General features: G+C 43.2%; 1 protein-coding gene across 2 annotated transcripts in view; it reads right to left on the bottom strand.

The window, feature by feature from the left end:
- znf827 (zinc finger protein 827) overlaps positions 1 to 10,152 on the bottom strand; it is a 71,745-nt gene extending 61,593 nt beyond the window's left edge. For both annotated transcript variants that reach the window (XM_086119602.1, XM_086119603.1), the window contains exon 1: positions 9,681 to 10,152. In XM_086119602.1, coding sequence (XP_085975728.1) covers positions 9,681 to 9,723 — 43 coding nt within the window. In that variant the 5' untranslated portion in view covers positions 9,724 to 10,152. The remainder of the gene's footprint in view (positions 1 to 9,680) is intronic.
- Positions 10,153 to 22,804: the final 12,652 nt, after the last annotated feature.

The following is a 22,804-nucleotide window of genomic DNA, read 5'->3' as shown; positions in this document are numbered from 1 at the left end:
AATGCTTTACAGTGCGTTGAGTTACGAGCGTGGTCACAGAATGAAATAAACTCTCATCTCAAAGCACCCCTGGTCGAGTTATCCGCAGATTTTATTGAGATGCACAGCTTTTTCTGCCTAGCCACAACCGTATAAAGCCCTGCTATGGGAGTTCAGGTGCACAGTCCTTAGGCACCGCGGTGTTCAAGTCGGAGGAAGTTTTGAAGAAGCGGCACGTGAGCACCTTTTATGCACTGTGCGCCTTTGGTGACCTCGCTCAGCAATTTTTTTTATTTTTGGTGGGGGGGGGTTCAACTTTTGTGACTTTTGTTCTGGAGGATTCTGCACTGCAAGGCTAACAACTCGCAGCTATAGGAATTTCACGACACTTTTCTGTGGCATTCTATTGATTCACTCGACAGGCGAAAACTATGAAAACAAAGCAAGCATACTTTAACTAGTGGAGCTTCATATACAGTCACCTTTTTTTAGTAGTTATTTATTTATGGTTAGGTGTTTGGCATGTAATGGTTTTGCAGGGGGTAGGGGACTATAAAGTAGGATATATTATATATATGTGTGTGTGTGTAAAAAAAAAAAAAGCAATAATGTGTTGCTTTCATTGCATTGACTTATCAAATTTGTAAACGCCCGGATGGGCCAATATCTGTAAACTATGCGGTGGAACAAAACAGGGGACATACTGGACCAGGGCCATCGGGCCACCATTAATATTGGACCCGGTGAGATCGATACTTTGCCTCACCCCAGTGAGGGAGTTAAAAGTAGTTCACGTCGCATTCCTAACATAAAACAACACATTGAGTGAGTAAAGTGTACTTTCAAGTTCAAGTACAAAAGCGGCTGACTTGTCTTTGAGCACTCTCATTTGTCTCGAGCAGCAAATAAGGTGAACATTTATGTGTCGCCATCGATCCAAACATAGGGGCCTTACTACTTTGGTGAAACCGGGACCATTAAACCTTACCCCGCTAACTGTTAATCCTCATCGGCCTCAGTGATTTCAGGTACTATCAACCCCCCCAATCCCGCCCCCACACACACCGGTGCAGCAATAGCCGCCTGTGACAGCGCATGGTGAATTCATTTCCCAGTTCGAGCTTGTGTATCATTATTTGCTTGAGCTCCGATCGACCGACAGAGCCAGAGACCTCAATGACCATCCATCTGAGGGGATGGGGGGGGGGTTGCGAGTACGAGGGGAAGGGGGAATTCTGGGCAGAAATTTCCCCTTATAATTTACGCCAAGGGCAAAATGGAAACCTCCTCTCATTTTCCTTTCCTCTTAATCCAACGTTTTCAACTCCAGGCCGCAGCAAGGTCATTATAATCATAGCGAGTGGAAGGCGGCCAGAGCGCAGCCCGCCGTGGCACCGAGGTAGGCAGCGAACGAGTCAGTGGTGTTGGGCTGACAAAAGGAAAGCAGAATTGGCGAAAACGGATCGAAAATGTTCCATTTCACACGGAGATGCTGTGTTGCTACCGACTGATAAAGTTCAAAATCAGACACACAAAACCTTGTCACTTGAAAAAAAAACCATCATAACAACCAGAAAAAAAAAAACAATAGTTTAACTTCTGGCTAGCAATCTGATTTTGACAGTAGGTTAAAGATTCATCAAAATTTACTGCTCGCTATTTTCAGTTTTTATGTTTTGTTTTCATTAAATCTGCTCCAAATTACACAGAAGTGGTCATCCATGTGAATTATTTTCTTTGCTTATGTTAACTGTTCGTTTGATGGCGGCGTGGGCACCCGCAGCGGCTCCTCTTGTTGTCTGGTTGACAGGGAAGAAATTTCATCTGTCCTGTATGTTGCACATAGAGCACATTTGACAATAAAGTTGTACTTGACTTGACTTTTGGTACCCAATGTGAACTCTAAAATCAAGGTATATACCGAATTTAATTTTTGTGTTCCCTTGCAAGGCTAAATAGATTTACTGAAAATGCAGATTTGGTCTATGGTGAGGCTGTCAGGCTCAAATGTTCCTCTCTGATTGGGCCTCTCCTTTTTTTTTTTTTTTTACATTTTTGTTACATGTAAAGAAAAATAAATGAATGAATGAAAATGTGCCGAGACATGCCAAAAATGTTGAGAATTTTGAAAAACAATTTTAATGAAGGATGGGTATTCTCAGGAAATCATACCATTCATTGAGTGTAATGTTTACATAAATTTACTTTAAAATTAACTATTATATAGTTGTTGTTTTGTTTTTTTAATTTAGAGTGTTCATACTCAAGGCACATGGGGCAAAACGATGCAGAGGAAAACAAAAGTTGCAGCTCAACTTCTCATGGCTGTAGAGCGTAGAGTTGATTGAATCCACAGCGCTCCGTGTTGCCTCAATTACTTCCAGACAAAATTGATCAGCCACGTTATCAAAAAGTGATTTGCCAAATTTTGCCCGCAGTTGTGTCAAAATGAAGTGACATACGGAACAACTAAGCAGTGTTGCATTTTGTACTTTTATCGTCAGTTGACTCTAACATCATAAGTAAAAATCGAATTAAATGGGCAGTTCATAAATACGAAAAATCTCTCTCCTCACTTTTAAGATAAGATGACCAAAGTCATCAAACGAAGACACGATAAGCTGTTTCCAAGAGAGTGCTCACCTCCTTGGCGAAACGTGGAGGATAGAACCAACGGAGACACCAAGAGACCTTCGACAAAGCTGCCGCAGCTCTACTTCCTGTCAATTGAGCTGCGTGCCTTCACACGGACTCAAGAATGGGCAACTTTCCGGACCTTGTTTCCGATCTCAACTGCAGTGTGAGTCACATGCAACGCGGTCCCGGTTCTTTGATATGCTAATGAATGAAGTCAAGATGCGACCACATGGGCAGCAACTAAATACGTGACACGGGCAATGGATGAAATACTGAAAACTATTTGGCAGGCATCAGACAAAATCTCTAGGCCGATTCGGTCTTTGAAGGAAAGGCAAAACTGACCCCAAGCGGCTGCTTCGAACCAAAATTACAGACGTTCCATGTCTCTTTAACCGTGAGACTTTTTGGAGGGTCTACTCATGACAGCACCACGAGATTTGACAGACATGTCCAAGTGAAAACTGGCTCGAGAGCTGAATTTACGCAAAAAATTTGGGAGGGCGCTCTCAAGTTAAATTTGAGAGCCTCACACAGCCCTTGCAGAAAGTTCAGCTATATTTTTTAGAAAATAACAATAACAAACAAAAAGGTCAAAATACAATCACAAAAAATAAAATGTAAGTTAAAAAAAAATCCAAATAAAAAACATTGACCCCAAAATTGCTCCTATGTCTGCCAGTACCAAATTCACCAGGATAAACACACCTGCAAAATCAAGAGCCAAAAGAAGACCCGATTAGTGGGGTCGTATCTCTAAGCGGTCAAAGAACCTTTCTGGAACACGTTTGAGCGGAAACTTTTAGTTCCAGGAAGAACAAGTACCAAGCACTGCGGAGATGATCGTGTGAAATGACAGCTTATGACCGTCATGATGCCTTGTAAGGCCACACTCCATCTTGACACTACGAAGCTTTGCCCTTTCCAAGTTGTGTTGTCGGCGGCCGATGCTGACAAACAATACGCAGCGGTGGCGTCCTTGTTTGATGCGTCCCTTGCGTAATTTACGGACGGGCGTTTAATAAGGAAGTAAAAATGACACAGACACACACACACGCACACACACACACACACACACAAAAAGACTGCCGCAAGGTCATGGAGTAAGAATGAGAGTGGTTTTCACGATGGCAACAAAGGTCATGTTTACTTGTCAAGAGTGACGGAGCCATACTGTATCGTGACCTCCAGAGCTGGCTTATGCACCCAGACACAGACACACACACACACACGCACGCAAAGTTTACATGCTCACGTTACCATGCTGCACACACATACACTTGCGTGAAAAATAGTCGCCTTACACAAACTGTGCGGCAGACAAAGTAACAGCACAAACTGAACTATTATTATCAGTCTACAACATACAGTCAGTATACAGAGTAGGCATTCAAAATTCAAAGCGTGCCAAAAAAACAAGTGCACAGTAGACTGCAGATTACGACATCGATAAAGAGTTGAACATGAGCCGCGCACAAAGACATCCACCCATAAAATCACGTAACATGAATTTTCTTTCCAACTTAACATGAGCAGCTAACCAGTTGGATGCGAGCTGGCTAGTTAGCGCCAAAGCTAACGTAGCACTGCAGCCTACGTTTTTACTCAGTCCCCAGACAGATGGGACTTTGGAACAATGGGAACATAAATGGGGAAAAAATAAAACTCTAACAGTGGGTTGGTGCTTTAGAGACAGGGTCCGGTCTTTTAGCTCCAGAAACCGAGAACAAGCTAGTACCAAGAACTGGAACTGAATCTTTGGTTTACAATGGCGAGGCTGGGACAAGTGGACTGAAATGCCTGAATTTCAAAAGTGGGTTTTGCACCTTAGCGCCAATGGTTTTCACCGTGGAAAATTTGGGAAAGCACTGCAAGCACAAAATATGTTTGGAGTGATGGAACTCGAAGGGTTAGTGCAACAACCAATCATATGAGTGAGTTTGACTAAATAAATGGATTGTGATGATAATATTGGGGAAGCCAGCAAGGAACGTTAAAGGAGCTTTTGTTACAGCTGAGGGGGCACGACTCCTTCTAGTGACCGGTGAAGAATTCAGCTTTCACTGTCGATCAGTCCGACGCTCTAAAATTAAACTGCGCAGCTGACAATCAGTCACAATCATTTTTGTTGCCGTTTCAAAACTCTTTAGGCAAGCTGATCAATTTTCTGTGCCGGTTTGCACCAATCGTTCAGATGACGTATTTCAAGATGCAAAGTCAGTCTGCACAATTGACCTTCGCTTTGCTCACTCAAATTGCGTCAGCTCAACAATCAATTTGCATTCACTCCTCCCACAACGCGCAAAATTAACCTTGCTTGGATATAGTACGTTTGGCAGACGTAATCCTGGTCAACAATTGGTGTGACAGCAATTTTCCCCGCTCATCCTGCACATGCTACACAAGTAGCCCCTCACACATAGAAGGTGACGATAAGTCCGACAAGGACAACCAATCGTCGTCTGCTGCACGTGTGAAATGACAACACCGCGTCTTGCTCCCGTATTGTACACCATTCATGTGCAAAAATAGCCTTTTACGGGTTCCTTTTCCAAACGCATTAAGCTCACTCTCCGGCGAGCACAGGTGACGAGAATACAGCAGCGCGTCAGTTAGCGTGAGAAACTAGCATGCCAGGACTCACAATATAGTATTACTCAGTTATCCTTCGCGTGCAAACAGATGGACTCAAATTCACCAGTCAGAGAAGATCCAAACTAAAGTCCTTCACAGTACTTATGAGTCCTAACAAGCAAATTTGATCTGTTAGACATTGTTTTTTTTTACGTCAGATGACTTTTGTGATGCAACTCATCCATTATTTTTTTTTCCACGCAGGAAATTTTTAGTCTTTGGCTTTTATGCTATGATGGCACCAGAGAAGGGTACCAGTGATGGCAAAGAGAGGAAAGAAAATCTATCTGACGAGACCTAGCGGTAGCTTAGTAATGGCGGTTTCATCCTGGCTGCTGAGTAGAACCTGGCTAAGTCAGCAATAGATGAACACTTGGAATCCAAAGGATGAGCAGTGTTGAGTTTTTAAGGTAGTTTGTGACAAAACCCGCCAGGGAACGCAAGTCTCCTTGATTTCTTGTGCAAATTAGACACATGCTGGCTTTGCCTCAGCCGCTCAGTCTAACATTCCAGGTGGATGCCATTTATACAAAACGCCGCAGAAATGCATAAAAATGGACAAGGAGGCTAAACGCAACTAACGGTAACAAATCCTAAACTCCTGGCTGTACTGTTAAGTACGATTTTGTGACGGGAACAGAGCAGCGCTCACCTATCTGCCTCACAGTCGCAACATTCAGGGATCAAATCTTGGGTCACACATGCCATTTTGGTGTTTACCTCTTCTCTTGCCTAAGAGTCAGCTTCATGCAGACCTAAATTGAAGTCCTGGGCTTCAAATCCAGGTTGAGAAAGTAAAAATGCTTGCCACAGTTTAGCTTTAGTCGCAGGTGCTTCGACTCAACAAGCAGGTAAACAAGCTTTTGAGTGAAAGCACCTGCGGCTAAAGCCAAACAGTGGCAGGGTTTTTACTCTCTGGACCAGGATTTGACACCTCTGCAGTAAATTGATGTTAGCTTGCCAGCATCTGAGTACAAACTCCATGTCTTGGATGTTTTTTTCATACAAAAACAGGTAGGTTTCGACATTAACGGTAGCCCGATGCTCCGGGGCCACGAGACTGTGGCGGGCCACCTGAAGTTCATTGAAGCTGGCCCAAATGGGCCAGTACTTTATTTTCCCCTTATATAAATACAATAAAATCATGCTTTTTAAATATTTATTAGGATGTATTTTGAGTTTCATCCACTTCAATTGATCAATGAACGTGTATCTTTTTACTGGGGGTGCAAACATTTTATTTTTTTTTTGCATGTCAGGCGTTCCTCAAGGAATGACCTGAGCAAGATATGAGACAAAAAAAAAGTCAAATGTTAAGTATTCAGTTCGATTTTATGCTGCACATAAAAACAAATGAACTAAACAGAACTAATAATTTCTGCAAGGCTGAAATAATATTAGTATTAGGACGCTAAATATGAAATTGCATTGATACTTAAGACATTAAAATGTACGTCCTGAATATACTGGTGCCAGGGCCTGGCAGGGCCACCACAACTTGGCTCACGGTGGCCCTGCCTTAATGTAGGACCCTGACAGGTGATGGCTTGTTTTAAAAGTCAGTCCTGTACACGCTCCGACTCACCCGTCCGTCATCCTCATGGAGGACAAGCACTATAAAAACATAAAGGGGGAGGGGGGGGGGGGGGGGGCAACAACAATGACAGCTCGGCACAGGAACAGATCAGTTCTATTCTTTTTCACTATAACTAAACCTACATCGTGTCAAAAGATACATTAAACAATGTCATAATATCCGGGGCGGAGCGAAGTGTACGTGAACAGTATACTCGGCATAAACACAACATTGATCAATCATGATAACACTTATTGATAGCAACATCTGATCCGTCTCAGTATGAAAAAAAAAATGCCAAAAACACTCCAGTTTCTTTAACCAGCTCCGAGATGATTAAACGACCGCTGTGTCCGCGTCCGTCCGTCCTCCCTGCCATCCCAGCTGTCGGAGAACTATTGTGGGGAATACTTGCTTTGTGCAACACCGGCTTCGCTACGAGCCGTGGCTTGATACAGTCGTGAGCGGCTATACGCTGTCATTTCACATTGCAGTGCCAGTGACTGCCGCGAGTGTGTGCACGTCGCAAGGGCACCGCGGCGAGAGAGTAGGGGTGACGCGGTGAGTTGTGAGGAAAAAAAAATAATAAAGAATAGCCAACGAAGGGACTGCTAATTCGGGCTAGGGGTCGCTGCCTCGGGAGGCACCGTTGTGAACCGGTGAGTCCACATCAAAGGGGGACGGGGCGCATCGTGGAAGTTGCAAGGCAGGGAGGAGGAAGAAGAAGAAAGGGAAAGAGAAACAAACACTTGTGACAAGTATTGTGATCACTAAAGGGGGACAAGGCGTAATTCACGACAAAGTCATACTAACCACTAAGCTATGTCATAATGATGGCGCAAAATACCAGGACAAAGAGAGTACCTCGATAATGCGTATGGAAATTTTGAATGAGGTGATTTTGGTGACAAGAAAAAATGTCCAAAATGAGTTGTTGCATGTAAAGTTGATTTTGTGTTCAGCAGTTTTGGGCTACTTTTTAATGTACTGTCAAAAACATAAATATATGAAGTGCACATATTTAGCGGGGTACTACACAGGCCCCGATGAAGAATTGTCATCTCCTTCCGGTATTTAAATTGCCCATCCCTGCCTTAGATTGTACAGTCCACTTTTCACAATACTATGGATGTAACTGTGTCACAGCAGAGCGTCACCAACAATGGAGAGTAAATTAGCAGGTCATTTCATAAGTGTCAAAAGAGAAAATAACCGGTGAGTTGGCTGAATAGGAGGGTGATGCAATTTTGCACAGGAACTTGATTACTAAAACAATAGCCAAGAAAGACACATCATCACCTCGTCTTCGAAACCAATTGATCACAGTACTCAGGTTTTTTTGCCAGTCAATGCCAAAAGTAAGGATACGCAGTAAAGATTCTGTACAACAGCGGCACCCAGTTTTGCCTGTTCCATACGTAATTACGGACCCGTTTATCTGCAACTCTTGTCCAGCCTGCGGCATCCAGACTAATATTCCGTAAGACTTTGCTATAGAAGATTTACACAGGAATAATACATTCCTCATTAATTTAATGTTCACGCAACTTCGAGAATGGAACGACAAATCTCAAAACTGAGGCAGACATACGAACCACAAGATCACTGAGCTGCCCAGCTTTTGCATTTTTATCACCAACATGTTATTTCAAACTTTCTGTGTCTACTTAACGAGGGTTTGATGGCAGACACCGTTACCTTCCGGGTTCCGGGTTCAAACCCCGGCTGACACATGCTTGTGCATGTGTCCTTCTGCATCCCTCATCCAAAAGTCAGGCGGAACCCAAAACAAACCAGTGGTACACCTCACAATGCTGACATTTTTGAACCCCAGGTGGTGCTGCAAAAATACATTGTATGGTATCACAACAATACAAGCAACTGAAAAAGACTCCAGTCATTCCTTCGCCGTGAACCCACAGCGACCCTAGAGTGCAACTGCAGCCCTCTTCCCCCTCCACTCATTCCCTGCCTGTGCCAATATGGGAATCCAAACATATGATGGTGGGTCAAATTTGAAGAGACAAAGTAGGAAGCTCGCTAAAGGAAGGGGGTTCGTGTTGTTTTTATTATTAAAAAGGGGGCTACTGCGGCACGGCATTGGCATTTGTGTCGCTCCCCCCTCGTCTAACGGCGTTATTGATCCAAGTCTGTCTGCAATGAATGGCTGCAAAGGGGAAGAAGAGAAAGAGGAGAAGAAGGAGGGGGGGACCATGAACTTCAGGTGACCGACCATGGCCACTCTTGACAGGGGAGTAGCTAGAAAATGGTGGAAAAAATCTTTCCATACTTTCTTTTTTTTTTTTTTAAGCAATGAAGTTGAGGTGCTAGCTAAAGCTAGCCGAGCTTCGGTGCGGGGAGCAAGCAGCGCAGACTCCGGCTCGTCTGATCCGGCTGACCCTTCGTTTTATTGCGGTCACACTCCCCGGGTTCTCCGCCCCTCCGCCCCCCGGAGAAGCCACCTAACCAGGCGGACATGTTGGCGAAAACACCGCGGTGGCGTTCTCTCCCCCCCCCCCCCCCCCCCAACTACCACCATCACCGTCGTCTTCCTCCTCCTCCTCCTCTGCCCCCGCACACATACAACCAACAACCTTTAGCGAGCCATGGGGTTCTTTTTTCGGAGGGGGGGGGGGGGGGAGAAAAATCGATTATGAACGTCTCGCTCGCTTACGGTTCCTCCCGCTGCTCTTGGGGGCTGGCTAAAGCGTCGCCAACAACATGGCTGCCTCGCTCGGACCCGCAAAAAAAAAAGAAAAAAAAAGAACCCGGAGAGGAATATAACCTAGCCTCTTTTGTCTCTTTCACCTCTTTAACCCCACAGAGAATGGCGCACACAAGCCGCGGGACTTACGTGAAGGCAAGCGCTTGGGTTGCTCCTGCTTCCTCCTTGGCATTTTCCCCCCCAAAACGCTTGTTTTTAAATCACATTCTCGTCCTGGCCCGGGGAGACGGAAGAAAAGAGCCTCGCTCCCATTTGAAGGAGACCGGAGGGAACGGACGGCGGGAAGGCAGGCGGGCAGCCGCTACTCCTCGGCTCGGTCAGGCACCTGGCTGGCTTCGCTCGGTTCAGAGTGGGACCGTCGGTCGAGGAGGGGGACGAGAAATAGGGGAGCCCGGGCCGCGGAGGAGGGGGCGCCGCCTGGGCCGCTTTTGCCTTTGCTCGCTCGGCTGTCTTGACTGCTGTGCGCCTCGGAGCCCCCCTAACTAACACTAATGCGGGGGATCAAAGGGCAGCAACAGCAGAGCAGACGGGCGCGCGCGCACGCTCGCTCACGCGCGCGCGCCATGTTCTCTTGCCCGCGCACGTACACACACTCGGCGAGTGGTTGAGGTGCTCGCCCCCGCGACGAGCAAGGTGCCCCCCAAAAGCTTTGTATGGACAACAGCCGCCTACTTCTTCACCATATTGTCATCCACGTATCGGAAGCATTTAAATTCATAGTAACGTTCTGTACTATGCATATGTACTTCCCCCCCATCAATATTATTATACTTCCCACTTTGCATAATCCGACATATATTACTGAGAAATAATTACCCATATTTATTACTTGCATACATTTTAGTCTTGTGTTCTTAGGCTATCTATCTATCTATCTATCGTCCGTCCATCTTTTAAAGCGCACCTCCTCACTGGCACGTTCCATGTGTTTTATGACTGCAGTATTATATGCTCCACAATCTCCATTAAGACGCAGGGCTGCCCCTAAGTCTCATTTTGAACAACGTCGGCCTTTCTTAAGGGTCTCCTGTTTTTACTTTAATGTCCTCTGCTGTTTCTTTGTTCGTGAGCATCCTTTCAACCCGTTGAGATGCTTTTTGTCAATATCGTATTATGTGACAGAGTCTCCATTTTGCAGGAGCTTTACTCTCAGTCTACTCTGAAATAAAAGTGGTTTTCCTTGTTGTTATCTGCTTTTTTTTTGTATGTTGTTAGTACATTTCCTTACAACTGGTGCATTAAATGACGCGCTTTTTACAATATTACACTCCACAGTCTCCACTTGACTGCAGAGCTGCCCTCAGTCTCCCTGAATTTAGCATCACATACAAATGTCTTGTATGTGTTCCATTTTCTGGCTGCCCTCAGTCTCTTCTTGAATAAAACAAAGTAAATACAGGATACCTTTGTTGATTGTCATTGCTGCCGTTTGTTATCGCGTCCCCTCTTAGTTGGTGCATTCAAGGAGCCACGTTTCCCCCAGACTCCTGAACCTCCTTTCTCGATTGTTTTCGACTGACCTTGCGTCAACGTGAATTTGACGCTGGTATTCGCCACGTCATACACACCCTAATGCTCCATCTTTTCCTCATTAGCCTGTATTTGTCTTGCAGCTGGGAAATCTGAGAGCTGTCAATGGTTACATATCCCTGGAGTCGTGATTAATGACCTTTAGGTGCGCACCCCGAGCAAGGTCGTGTCCGCATTGCCATGGCGACTATCAGTGTGCTCGCAAACTGCTGACGAGCTTTGTCAGAGTGGTCGGAAAACAGGGGGTGACCTACACATGGGAGCCAAACTTAAGTAGATGAAAATGTGTCACCCATTTGATGATCGTAGCAATGTTTGTAAGACATTGAATGGAGATTGATGTCAAATATGATGAATAGTGATCGTGTTCTCCTCTGTGCTGGTAAGTGTTTGTCTCGAGAATTGTTGTCGGTTTAAAAAAAACAAATAGCACTACAGAATAACCTGCATGTTGTTTGATGACAGTGAAAAACATATTTTTTCTGACACTTTTTGTCAAATATTCCAGGTCCATTGACAAATAAAAACAACAAACAACATATTTTGGCAGCAGTGATTTGACCGATGTGTGACACCACCATGTGATGCTGTCAGCAAGATGCGGCATCTGGAAAGGTGAAGTTTTGTTTCCAAGTTAGTTCGTTTTTTTGCAAGAAAGGAGATCATTTAGACAAGACAGTTGCGGTGTATAGCCTTATATATATACATTTATTGCACATCTTTGCAACATACATGTCATTGTAGCGATATTTTTGCGCCATATTGCGCCAACTGTGGTTCACTTATTTTTACACTTAAATGCCATGCCACTTAGGAATGTGAAATAACCTGTCCCATCGCATCCCGCTCAGCCCCCATTTAATCATGTTGTTCTGTTTCCCAATTAGCAGAAAATCCAACGTGTCTTTGTCACCTACAGGCGGCCAAGAGGGTTAATTTGAGTTTTTCCCACTAATTGCCACGGTAACGAGCCTCCTGCGTCGGGGCGGGGGAGGCAGGGTGTGAGGCTGAGGCATGGTAGGATGCAAGGAAGCAGGGAAAGATGGATGGAGGGATGCAGAAAAAGGCTGAGGTGTGAATGAACGCGGCAGGCCGAGGAGGAGGCGGTCCTGAGGAGTCCAACGGCGACCAGCCATGTGGGGAGGGGCTACAACCTGAGCTGTGAAAAAAATATCCCCAACCCCCCTAAAAACAAGATTTAAAAAAAAAAAAAAACTCAGACCACTCTGATGAGAAAATAAGAATGGATAATCGCTGGACATCTTTGTGACGCCTCTTATTGTACTCTATTGTGTGATTCATGTCCGCCTCCCACACTCACTTTACCTTGTTACTTGCTCTTTAACAAGACACTTCTTAGGTAGGACTCAGGAGGCATTTATTAATTTTTATTTTAATACATTTGAAAATTATGGTAAATTTTATTTTTAAATTAGGTTCAACTAATTTCAAATGTATATTAATTTAAAACATAAATCCTTGTTCTAAAAATTAAATTACATTCGATCTTCAAACTTAAGTGTTTTCAATCGAATTATCAAAATTCAATTGAATGCATTCTTTGAAATACATCAAATTAAAACTCAGTATTAACATTGTAAAATGACATTTAATAAATTATAACATGAAATGAGATTAATAAAAACATTTAATGGTATTTAGATTAAAAAAGATTTATACTTATATACACATATATATACTTATATTAATTAGCAAAGTGTTTCCTCATCTCATTTTAAACATTAGATTAATTTCAATTCGGCTCTATTCACCGGCCCTCTAACACATGCAAATATGTTCAATCTAAACATTTTGTTTGATTTTCCAATGAGATGCAATGATATTTCAAATATGAAATAGTATGTTTTGCGAAGTATATTTTTGCTTTTTTTCCGCCTTTTGATATTTTTTCGATTGACATTTTTTAAATTGGAGCGACTCAACTCATTGGACGGCAGCACCTTCAAAGCACCAACCTCGCTCACTCGCACAGTCAAAGTCTATGTGAGCCACTTCCTTCTCCTCGCCGACGCCAGCGTGACACAGGCAGGTGGCCAACTTCCTGCCCTTTAACCTTCAACGGCTTCTCTCCTCAACACACATAAGAGGAGGAGCCTAGGTTGCCCCGGGTGAACTGGGCCAGAGGTCTTATGAAAGGCCCCGGAGGGAAGTGAAGGTCCTGTGACATGAGGGCAAGAGTTATTTTAAAGCTTGTCAACAAGGACATATAATCATACATACAGTCATATATTTAGGCCGATTTCAGTTTGTCATTTATGTAAAAGCCTCTGCCAAGGCTGCACTGGATATACATTTTTGTTTGGCTATCAGGGCGGCATGGTGGACGACCGATTAGCACATCGGCCTCACAGTACAGAGGTGCAGGGTTGAATATAAATATACATATCAAATGAAGTCAATCTAACTTGACGATTGGTCATGGGAAGGGGAAACGGAGAAATAATGTTACATAGTGGCCTTTTATAGATATTGCTGAAATTAGACATCATGCTCGCCAATTAGCATAGTTGCTTCAGTTCAATTTGAATGTTTCGGGAAAACGCAAACAACCCCATTTGTATTTTCTTTTATTTACTTGGTTGCAGCCAGTTAAAAATGACTCGGGCGAACATGCTAGAATAGAAAACAACAACAAAAGATGACTCTCTTGCTCGCACAGTTAGCCAAATACTTCAAGGTGCTTATTTGTCACTCTTAACTGAAGTTTATAAAACTTGCACAGAACATAAGGAAATCCAACACTGCATGTTTAACCAACAAAATATTGAAATAAATCATCTAAATTTGTCTTCTGAAAGTCTGCTAGCTTGATGCCAACTATTATGTCAGAGCTAGCAGGACGAGGCAGTGCCGCCATGCTCTCCCCTGCACGTGAAGAGTAGAAAAACAACAATTACACACAACAAAGTAGGTATCGGTAATGGTCAAAATTGAAATATAGGAGAAGCTATTTTGGGATCATATTTTTATATCCGACTCCAGAGGAGTCCGTGCCTCACTTGTTATAAACCTCACCATACGGCATTGCCGGCGAGTGGAAATGAGCACAGCCGTTGAGACGTGCAAAGATTAACCGACAACTGAATCAATCATGATTATAAATGAATTGTTTAGATACCTACTTTGATGTAAAATTTTCCAAATCCTCAGAATTTCACCCTCTCAACGGTAAATATTTTCCACTTTTTGTCAAGCTCTATGAAATCAGAGTGACTACCTTTGTGTGAATATAGTGGACATCTGCTTTTACTTTGGAAAGCACTGATCAACATTTTTGCACATTGCCTCATAATAATCAAGAGATTAATCAACTATCAAAACCATCCTAAATTGAAGCCCCATTTTGTTGCATAACAGCTTCCACTGTTTGGATAACCGGGCAGGTAAAAAGGAGGCTTTATTTATTGATTTATTTTTAAAAATCATTATCAGCGAGCTGCGTGAGTGTGTGCCGAGGACATCCGCCTCCTCTGTCTCCCCATTGCTTGCCCCAAGCCCAACCCCCTTCCCAGGCAGCCCTCCAATGGGAGCGCCTTCAGGTGCTGACCTTATCCGCTGGAGGTCAAAGCCAGGTCAAGGGATCTGTCGCTAGGCGACCGTCAGATAAGCGGCGAGGCAGGCCCGTTGTCATAATCTGGTTGGTTTGCGGACAGGAACACGGTCTACGGCGCGGTGGTGGTACGAGAGGCAATTGAAATATTAAAAGCGGCCACGCTGAGCTCCTGGCAGCGCAGCTTGGCAAAGGCGTTGGTTTGACACCCGTGCCAACTGTCGCGCAGTAACATGAACCCCTTTGGCGCTTTTGCGTGGCTGCCTCTCTGTTTGTTGTCGGGTCACTGCGGGAAAAAGAACCGGCCGGAGCGTTGGATATTTTCAACAACAACAAAAAAAAAGTCATTACACAGGAGCGTTTTATTTTAATGAAGCTACACTGACATTATCTACAAAGTAGGCCACACTGAAAGGAATGATGAGACGACATGGAAAAAAAAAAATTCCCCCTATTTTTTGAAACCAATTTTGGATCTTGTTTTTTCTCCCTTTACAATTATTTAATTTGTTCTATGGAGTTGGCGTTTGAGTTGTGTATTCGGGAAGGGTCAGAGTTATAGCTAGGTTAGGGTTAGTAGGATTGAGGGTCTGACCAATCTGGATGTTTTGAGGCTTATATACAGTATATATTATATATATATACGGTATACTGTATATACAGTCAAACCTCTGTTTTCGTCCATAATCCGTTCCAGAAGGCTGTCCGAAAACCGAACCGCTTTAAAAAGAGCGTGCTCTTTTAAAAAAAAATGTTTATTGAACTCGTCTGCTCACAATGGAAAGCGACCCGAGGAAGCGTCATTTCCTCCTGTAAGGAAGGCGAGAGGAGTCAAGTGGTACATTCAAGTGGTACATTCAAGTCCGCTCAGTTTGTTCAAGAAATGAAATTTGTCGAAATTTTTGGTCGAAAAGCGAATTGGTCGAGAACGGAGACGTTCGAAAACCGAGGTTTGATTGTACATATGTGTATATATATATATATATACACAGAGAGAGAGAGTGCGCTAACTAGCTAGCTAGCCAGCAAACTGGATAGATCAGGTCAATGTTAAGGTGATGTGCTACCCTGCGTTTTGTTCTTTGAACGAAATGCCACATTTCCACTCCAGACATGTTCATTCATACTGTAAAATGACAAGAAACTCATCGCACCATAAACTGAGCCATTCCACACTGAATTAACTGGTAATGCATCGAACCAAATCGAAATACTCCGCTGTAAAATTAACCATCCTTGAATTGTATTGTACACTCCGTGTATCAAGATCCGCACTGACTAATTTTTATTGGCGAGATTCACACCCTTTGCGATGCTATACAAAAAACATGAGAAGTTCTTTCAGTGTACTGTAGCCAAATTTTGTCACAGTAAATTAGTGTGTTCCTCTTTTAAGGTTTAGGGTAGGAAGGCAACTAGTTGTCTGCTAGCCTCCAACCTTTAAAAACAGAACAAAGACTGTTTGACCAGAGATCGGAAGAAGAAGAAGAAGGAGGAGGGCTGCAAGAGAGAGAGAGAGAGAGAGAGAGAGAGAGAGAGAGAGAGTTGTTGCATCTTCACACAAACATGGTCTGTTCTCCCACTCTGCCATTCCGCCACCTGGACCCAGCTATGTGGGAGCGACACCAAACACGACCATTTTGTGTTTCACGCCGCGCTCCAAGACGATTCTGGCATGGCATCTGTGTGTCGCATCGCAGCTTCCTCGTTTTTTTTCTTCTTTTTCCCCCGGTACACTCTGTCAAGCATGGACCTGCTCGGGAACTGGACGCAGGCCTTCCAAGGCCGTGTAGGGACATTCGGATGATGAGGCTTTATATAGGCCGACAGTAAATATCAGAAGAGGGAGTAAGTCACATATGCGCAAAGAAGTAAATCAGTAAATATCTCAAGTCTTCAGATTAACTTTCAAGGAAGTCCCAAGTAACTGTGGCAAAATGCAACTCAAGTTGAGTCCCCGCTAAATTTCTAGCAAGTGAAGTTTGACAAATCATTCCTTGGATTAGCAAATCATACAATCTTGCTCAGTCACAACATATACTGTATTTGCACTCACTATATCCTTTACTTGCGTTCGTTGTACACATTCCCAATCACATTTCGACAGGCAATATAACAATACTCACAGGTGTACTTTCTTTATCCTCTGAGAAAAACGACTAATACTACTGCAGTTTTCTGAGTCACTTATACTAGTTTTGAAACTTTGCTTGTGTCTGCATGAATGTATTATCTTGCGAGTCACGCACACACGAGGCAATTTGTGAATCATGATGCACTGTGATTACTCTGGCCAAGTTATCAAGTGGAGGTCTTCCTTTCCTGTGGTTAATTTAAAGGGAATGAATGGAGCTGCTTTCGTTCGCCAGGAAGTAAGTGTTCACACCCACAATGGAGTAGACTGCCCTTTCTGACAGAGTCTGTCTATGAACATAGCAAAAGAAAGAAAAATCTGCCTAAGCACACAGTTTGACCGTGTTTTCAGCGAGAATTGTCCTGGCATGAAAATAGCACAATCGCAGTTCGAAAAATTTATATTTTACACGCAACAGATAAATTATTAACTTGAAAATAAACCAGAGAATTTTGCTACATAGAATGAAAATGTAGTATGACAGTAAAAGTACTTACTGCCAGAAAATGTGGAGCAGTACGTCTATGTAGCAGTACGTGGACCCACAAATTCACCTATTCGCAAATGTTTTTTCAACTTTTATTTTAAATATTTACAAATTTCATTTTTTGGTGGGGTGAGGAAGGAACTCATGCCCCTTTTCACTTCCTGGTGGTTTATACCTGCTTATTCAAGAATTTTGTGGGGTTAAAATATAAATATATACAGTATATATATATATTTTTTTAAGGGCATCAATTATACGCATATTTTTGCTGTTTGTGAATCAGCTAGTCATGCTGTTAAAATGTTAGCCCATGCTGAGCTATAACACCCCTTTCGTTTATCTTTTATTGTTCTTTCTTATCATAATGAATGGGTAGTTCTTGGACCTTGTCTCTCACCAAATCAGGACATTGAGTCCAAATTCATGACAAAATTGGACTGAAGTGCCTAATAGAACTCTGCCACACACGTTAGCCGGGAATACAGTAGAGCAATCTTCTCTCACCAGCCCCTCTTGAATATTCATCGGTATCAAAGGAACTTACGACCCATCCGTCTTGCATCTATCCACACTCATATAAAAAAGCAAGTGCGTTGAGGGAGCAGGGGGGGGGAATATATGGAACTAATAGTACATCTTAAAACGGTGGGAGAGGAGTGGGCACGGTAGTGGGTGGACGGTCGGGTGGTATGTTTTACACTAATTTCCTCATCCTTTTTCACAGGAGTGCCATGTTACAAGAGAATTCCTAAGGCGAGCCAATGGCCTGATAAATCTGCCCGAGTGCCGCTTTCTCTCAATTCGTCTCTGCGGAATGTCAGCTGGCCAGCGTCCAGATGGCAGAGAAGCGCTTTTTCACAATGCGCCAATCCAGCAGAAGAGATCCGTAGCGATGGATGGACAGATAGATAGATAGATAGATAGATAGATAGATAGATAGATAGATAGATAGATAGATAGCCAGACAGATAGATAGATAGCTAGCTAGCGAGCCAGCTAGCTAGAGGTGTGTGGTATTTTCCATCTGGCATTTTACCCAACTTTTGTAATGAAATCAAAACGAGAATATCGTGCCCTCCTGTCGCGATGATGATGTAGTCACAATATGCACACTGATTGCTTAACACTGCGTACAACTTGCATAATTTAATCAGACCCGGCACAAGAGCCATATTAAAATTTCAGCCTTTAACGCAATTGTTGGGACAAAGAAAAGCGAGCGAGCTCTTCTCCGTCTTAAATGAGAACACGGGGGGTGGCATTGTTTTTCACGTGGCGGCCTATGAATGTGAGAACATGCCTCCACCTCCGACCCACCGGTGATCAATAGAGAAATTGTTACGGCCTTCACCTCCAAACTGTCTGGAGAGCGCCGTTGTCTTCATCCGAGCAGACACCACACAGCCCATTAATTACTTGTATTAGCATCCATTTTGGGAAATAACGTTCACCAGGGCTTTGCATGCGCGTCATCTGTCAGCGTCTAGAGGTTATCTGCCAAGTTGATGAACAGAGAGATTGGCTACGAAACACAAGGTGGGACAGTATGGCAATATGTTATAGTACGGCGGCACAGCTCATCAGGAAAGAGAGGACGAGTGGCTTTGTTCCAAATGTCACCATGCATATTTATGGGTGCGCTGGAGTGGCTTTTTGTATAAGCACCATTCACCATCTATCAAGAAAAAAAAAACAAAAAAACAAAAAAATAAACAATACGACGGTGTCACTGACAACTTGGTAGCAGAGTGACAAAGTGTAAAAATATGCGCTTTGGGGAGGATACATTTGTGGATATGGTTATCTCTTTCTTTTTTTTTTGTTTTTGCGTTTCATGATGTACTGTTAGCATAGCTTTTGGTACACAAGGGTATCTATATTAAGAGAGACTACTGCGAACAATAGAAAAGGAAAAACAATCATCTGGGCTCTTTTATAGTTTGTCATGAAATCAGGACTGGATTTTTTTTCTGGAATTTACATTGCACACAGTAAGAATAGTTAGAATATATAACGGTAACTATGTATAAAAACATGTTACTGTATATTTTAATTGTACATTGTAGCCATGCCTTTTTAAACAGGTGCAGGTTTTAGTTATTGCTTTGGTAAAATTTCTGTTACGAAATCAGGACTCGCATAAAGATTTTCCTGTCATTCCATGATGTAGGAGTCCATAGTGTGGCTCTAAAAACATATGGGGGCTCAATTTAGAAACTTAGCCAAAGTTCATCATCGAAGATGGGCTGAGTTCAAAGAAGTCGCAAGAAATGTTGCTAAAATGTTGTGGGCAGCACAGTGTTTGACTGGTTATCATGTCCGCCTCATAATGCAGAGGTCCGGGGTTCAATTTCGGGCTCTCGCCTCCCTGTCTTGGCTTTCTCCGGGTATTCCGGTTTCCTTCCACATTCCAAAAACATGTGTGGCAGGTTAACGGAGCACTCTTAATTGTCCCGTACTGTGATTGTGAGCGGGAATGGCTGTTTGTCTATGTGTGCGTTGCGATTGGCTGGCAACCAGTTCAAGGTGTACCCTGTTGTCTGCTTGAAGTCAGCTCGGATAGGCTCCAGCATGTCCATGACCCTCGTGAGGATAAAGCAGATCAGATAACGGATGGATGGATGTTGAAAAAAAATGATGTGTTGATATGTTGAGATTTCTGTATCTCATGTTTTGCAACAATATACAGGTGGGACCGTTTCTCTTCTCGGCCCTGTTGAGATAGTACAAGATGAGGTGACGCAAGGACGGTGGGGGTGGGGTGAAAAAGAGCAGGCTCAACTGAGTGCAAAAACCTCAAGAGGTTTGTGTCTAACCGTGTAGCGCAGGCCAGCTAGTCTGAATGTCTGCTCGCGCCGATCCTCGGGGAGGGACTCGGCTCCGGGGTGGCAGCCGAGCGGAGATGCTGGGACCTCTCCGGGGAACGCGCAGTAGACGGACGGAATTGTCGATCTCACTATTTGATCCTTGGTTGGGAAGCTATGGAGAAGATCAGCTAGCTGGCTCTCCAATGTACAGTATTTGCTGTCAATCTTTTTTCATTCATCGATGAATCTGTTGATTAATTGAATAATCTGATAAAAATGAACAAGTTCTAATTTCCAAGCCTACATTCAAAAATAGGACATTACTGTATGTCAAATTGAAAGTACAGACAATGCATAATATGTTATGATTCCGTTTCCAGTTTTGGCCATAACATGTCAGAAAATCAGCAGAAATGTTGATCATTGCTTCAGCCAGAAGTTTGTGATAGATTTGTTTTGTTTTCATTCAACAAAAAGATTAAGTGTGCTTTCAGGCAGGACAAGACAAGAGGTTGAAATTCAGATGATTCAAACACAATTTCTCGATAATTGAATAGTTGTCAACTAATTGATACCCCGTTCCAAACGATACGTACCATCGATGTGCACTTTTTTTTTTTAAGGGACTGTGGTCACAGCCTTCAAAGGAGAGTTTGAAAGAGTACCGAGAACTGTCTGCATTACAACCGCAGGTCCTGTAGAAACATACTGTATACCAGTTGGTCCGTCTTTGTAGGATCATTAGGATACCGTAAAAGTGTCCAAGAACAATAACCATACGTACTAATCATCAGGAAAAGAAGTCAGACATAAAACTGACCCGCAACATATGACTTTGCGTGCATACAAAATTAACAGAATGCAAGATTATGGCAACCCTGCATGGCCCCTTAAGGCCTGTCAACAGCCAGTTGTCAGAAGGCAACTCATCCCAGGGAAGGGGTGCCATGCGTCATTGGCATGCCAATAATCAGGAGCAAAGCCCAAGGGAGAGGGGGTAGCATGTGGCACTCTGGTTTGTACGCAGACTGGCCTCAACATATTTTCCCATCATGCCACGAGGTATTGACTTGGGCATGCACAAAATTGCGCAATGTGCTATCCTATGCTACGTTTTTAGCATTCAGCCTGGTTCTACCGGCGTGGGAATAGAACAGACGTTCATAAACATCACCGTGTTTTCCCCAAATTCTCATGTTATGTTGTGACGATGGTGTGCAAGTTCTTTCGAATACATATCCAATTTTTACTGGACTCAGTAACTGTGATATTATGAAAATACACGATACACCATAATGCTCCATAACGTGAATCTTTTCTCAACTCAACTGTATTTATAGAGCACTTTCAAACAGCCATCGCTGCATACAAAGTGCTGTACATGGAGCAATTTAACATATACAATAAACAGTAAAACAAATCGGTAACAAAGACGGTAGAAAGCACCAAACAGTAAAACCAAGAACAAATCTAAGTCATGCTGAGTCGAATGCCAAAGAATACAAGCGAGTTTTGAGGAGGGTTTTGAAGATGGGCAGCGAGGAGGCTTGCCGAATGTTCAGTGGGAGGTCATTCCAGAGAGATTTTAAGTAATTTTAGATCGACAAGAGTCATGTGAGGAGTACAAAACATTGAATATTCATTAATCGGTACTGAGGTGTATACCTGGCTCTCAACCACTGGTGTTTATGACTTAAGGACTTGTTGTAGTGACCCAAGTTGAACGCAGCGGCGGATAGCGAATTAACCTCTAGCCTCGGCGACGCTAGACTTGCCTTGCTAACAAGCAACCCGTCTCCATACACTCTCTCACCCTCTGTTTTAACATCCACTCGTACGTCCGTCCTCGTGTATCTTTTGGCCCCATTTCCTTCCTGTGACATCGTTTTTCATGTAGCACCCAAGCTGTGCGCCATTTGGGTCAGGCACCGCGGCCGACCGCGGCGTTATCAGATGCGACACCATCTCTTAACCTTCGCCCGACAGTCTGGACGGAGCGGCAATTACAATGACAATTTTAAAAAAAAATTCAAAGCACTGAAAGGAGCCATGTTTTGCCATTTTCCCCCAATATATTACAGTGCACAGATGTATTAATCCATCCTCATAACTGTTATTTTTCATTTTGAGAGTGTGCTGTGGTTATATTTTGTTTAGGACTTATGTTTATCTTAGAGTATTCTTATGTTCTTCTCTTTCACCATTTTAACATTCTGCTGTGGTTCTTCCTAGACCAACAAGTGCATGTTTCTGAGGCAACCTGTAAAGATTCAAATTCTCCCCTGAACACCGTCACCGCTGTTCCATCGAAATTTGAATGATACATAACTTGGACTATTTTACAGGTTTACATTTCACAGCTACTCTTTAAAGACCAACATGTGCATGTTTTTGAGAGGAGGTGTTTAATTGAGGACAACACTCAGCGAATAATTGAAGCATGGTGACAGGATCACATATGATAGGCTCGATTCGTCTACATGGCATTTGGGGACCACAGCGTATAAATACAAATACCTGTAGATTGAATTCATTTTTATTTGAATCAGAAAGAATCATTTTAATAAATATTTTTCAGTTTACTTTTCTAAATCAATAAAGTCCCTTTGTATATTTATATTTTTTCAGATTTTGGAAATTAATTGGATGGATGGCTAGATAGGAATATTTTAATTCTTCCTCATTGATTCCGGTAGGTATTGCGTTTCCGTCCTTTTTGGTCTC

The sequence above is a fragment of the Hippocampus guttulatus genome, chromosome 9 (genome assembly GCF_054856545.1).
Source record: "Hippocampus guttulatus isolate MCC_2025c chromosome 9, RoL_Hgut_1.0, whole genome shotgun sequence".
In the NCBI taxonomy this organism is placed as follows: Eukaryota; Metazoa; Chordata; class Actinopteri; order Syngnathiformes; family Syngnathidae; genus Hippocampus; species Hippocampus guttulatus.
The sequence above is the reverse complement of the archived record's forward strand: the minus strand, read 5'-3'. Positions and strand labels throughout refer to the sequence as shown.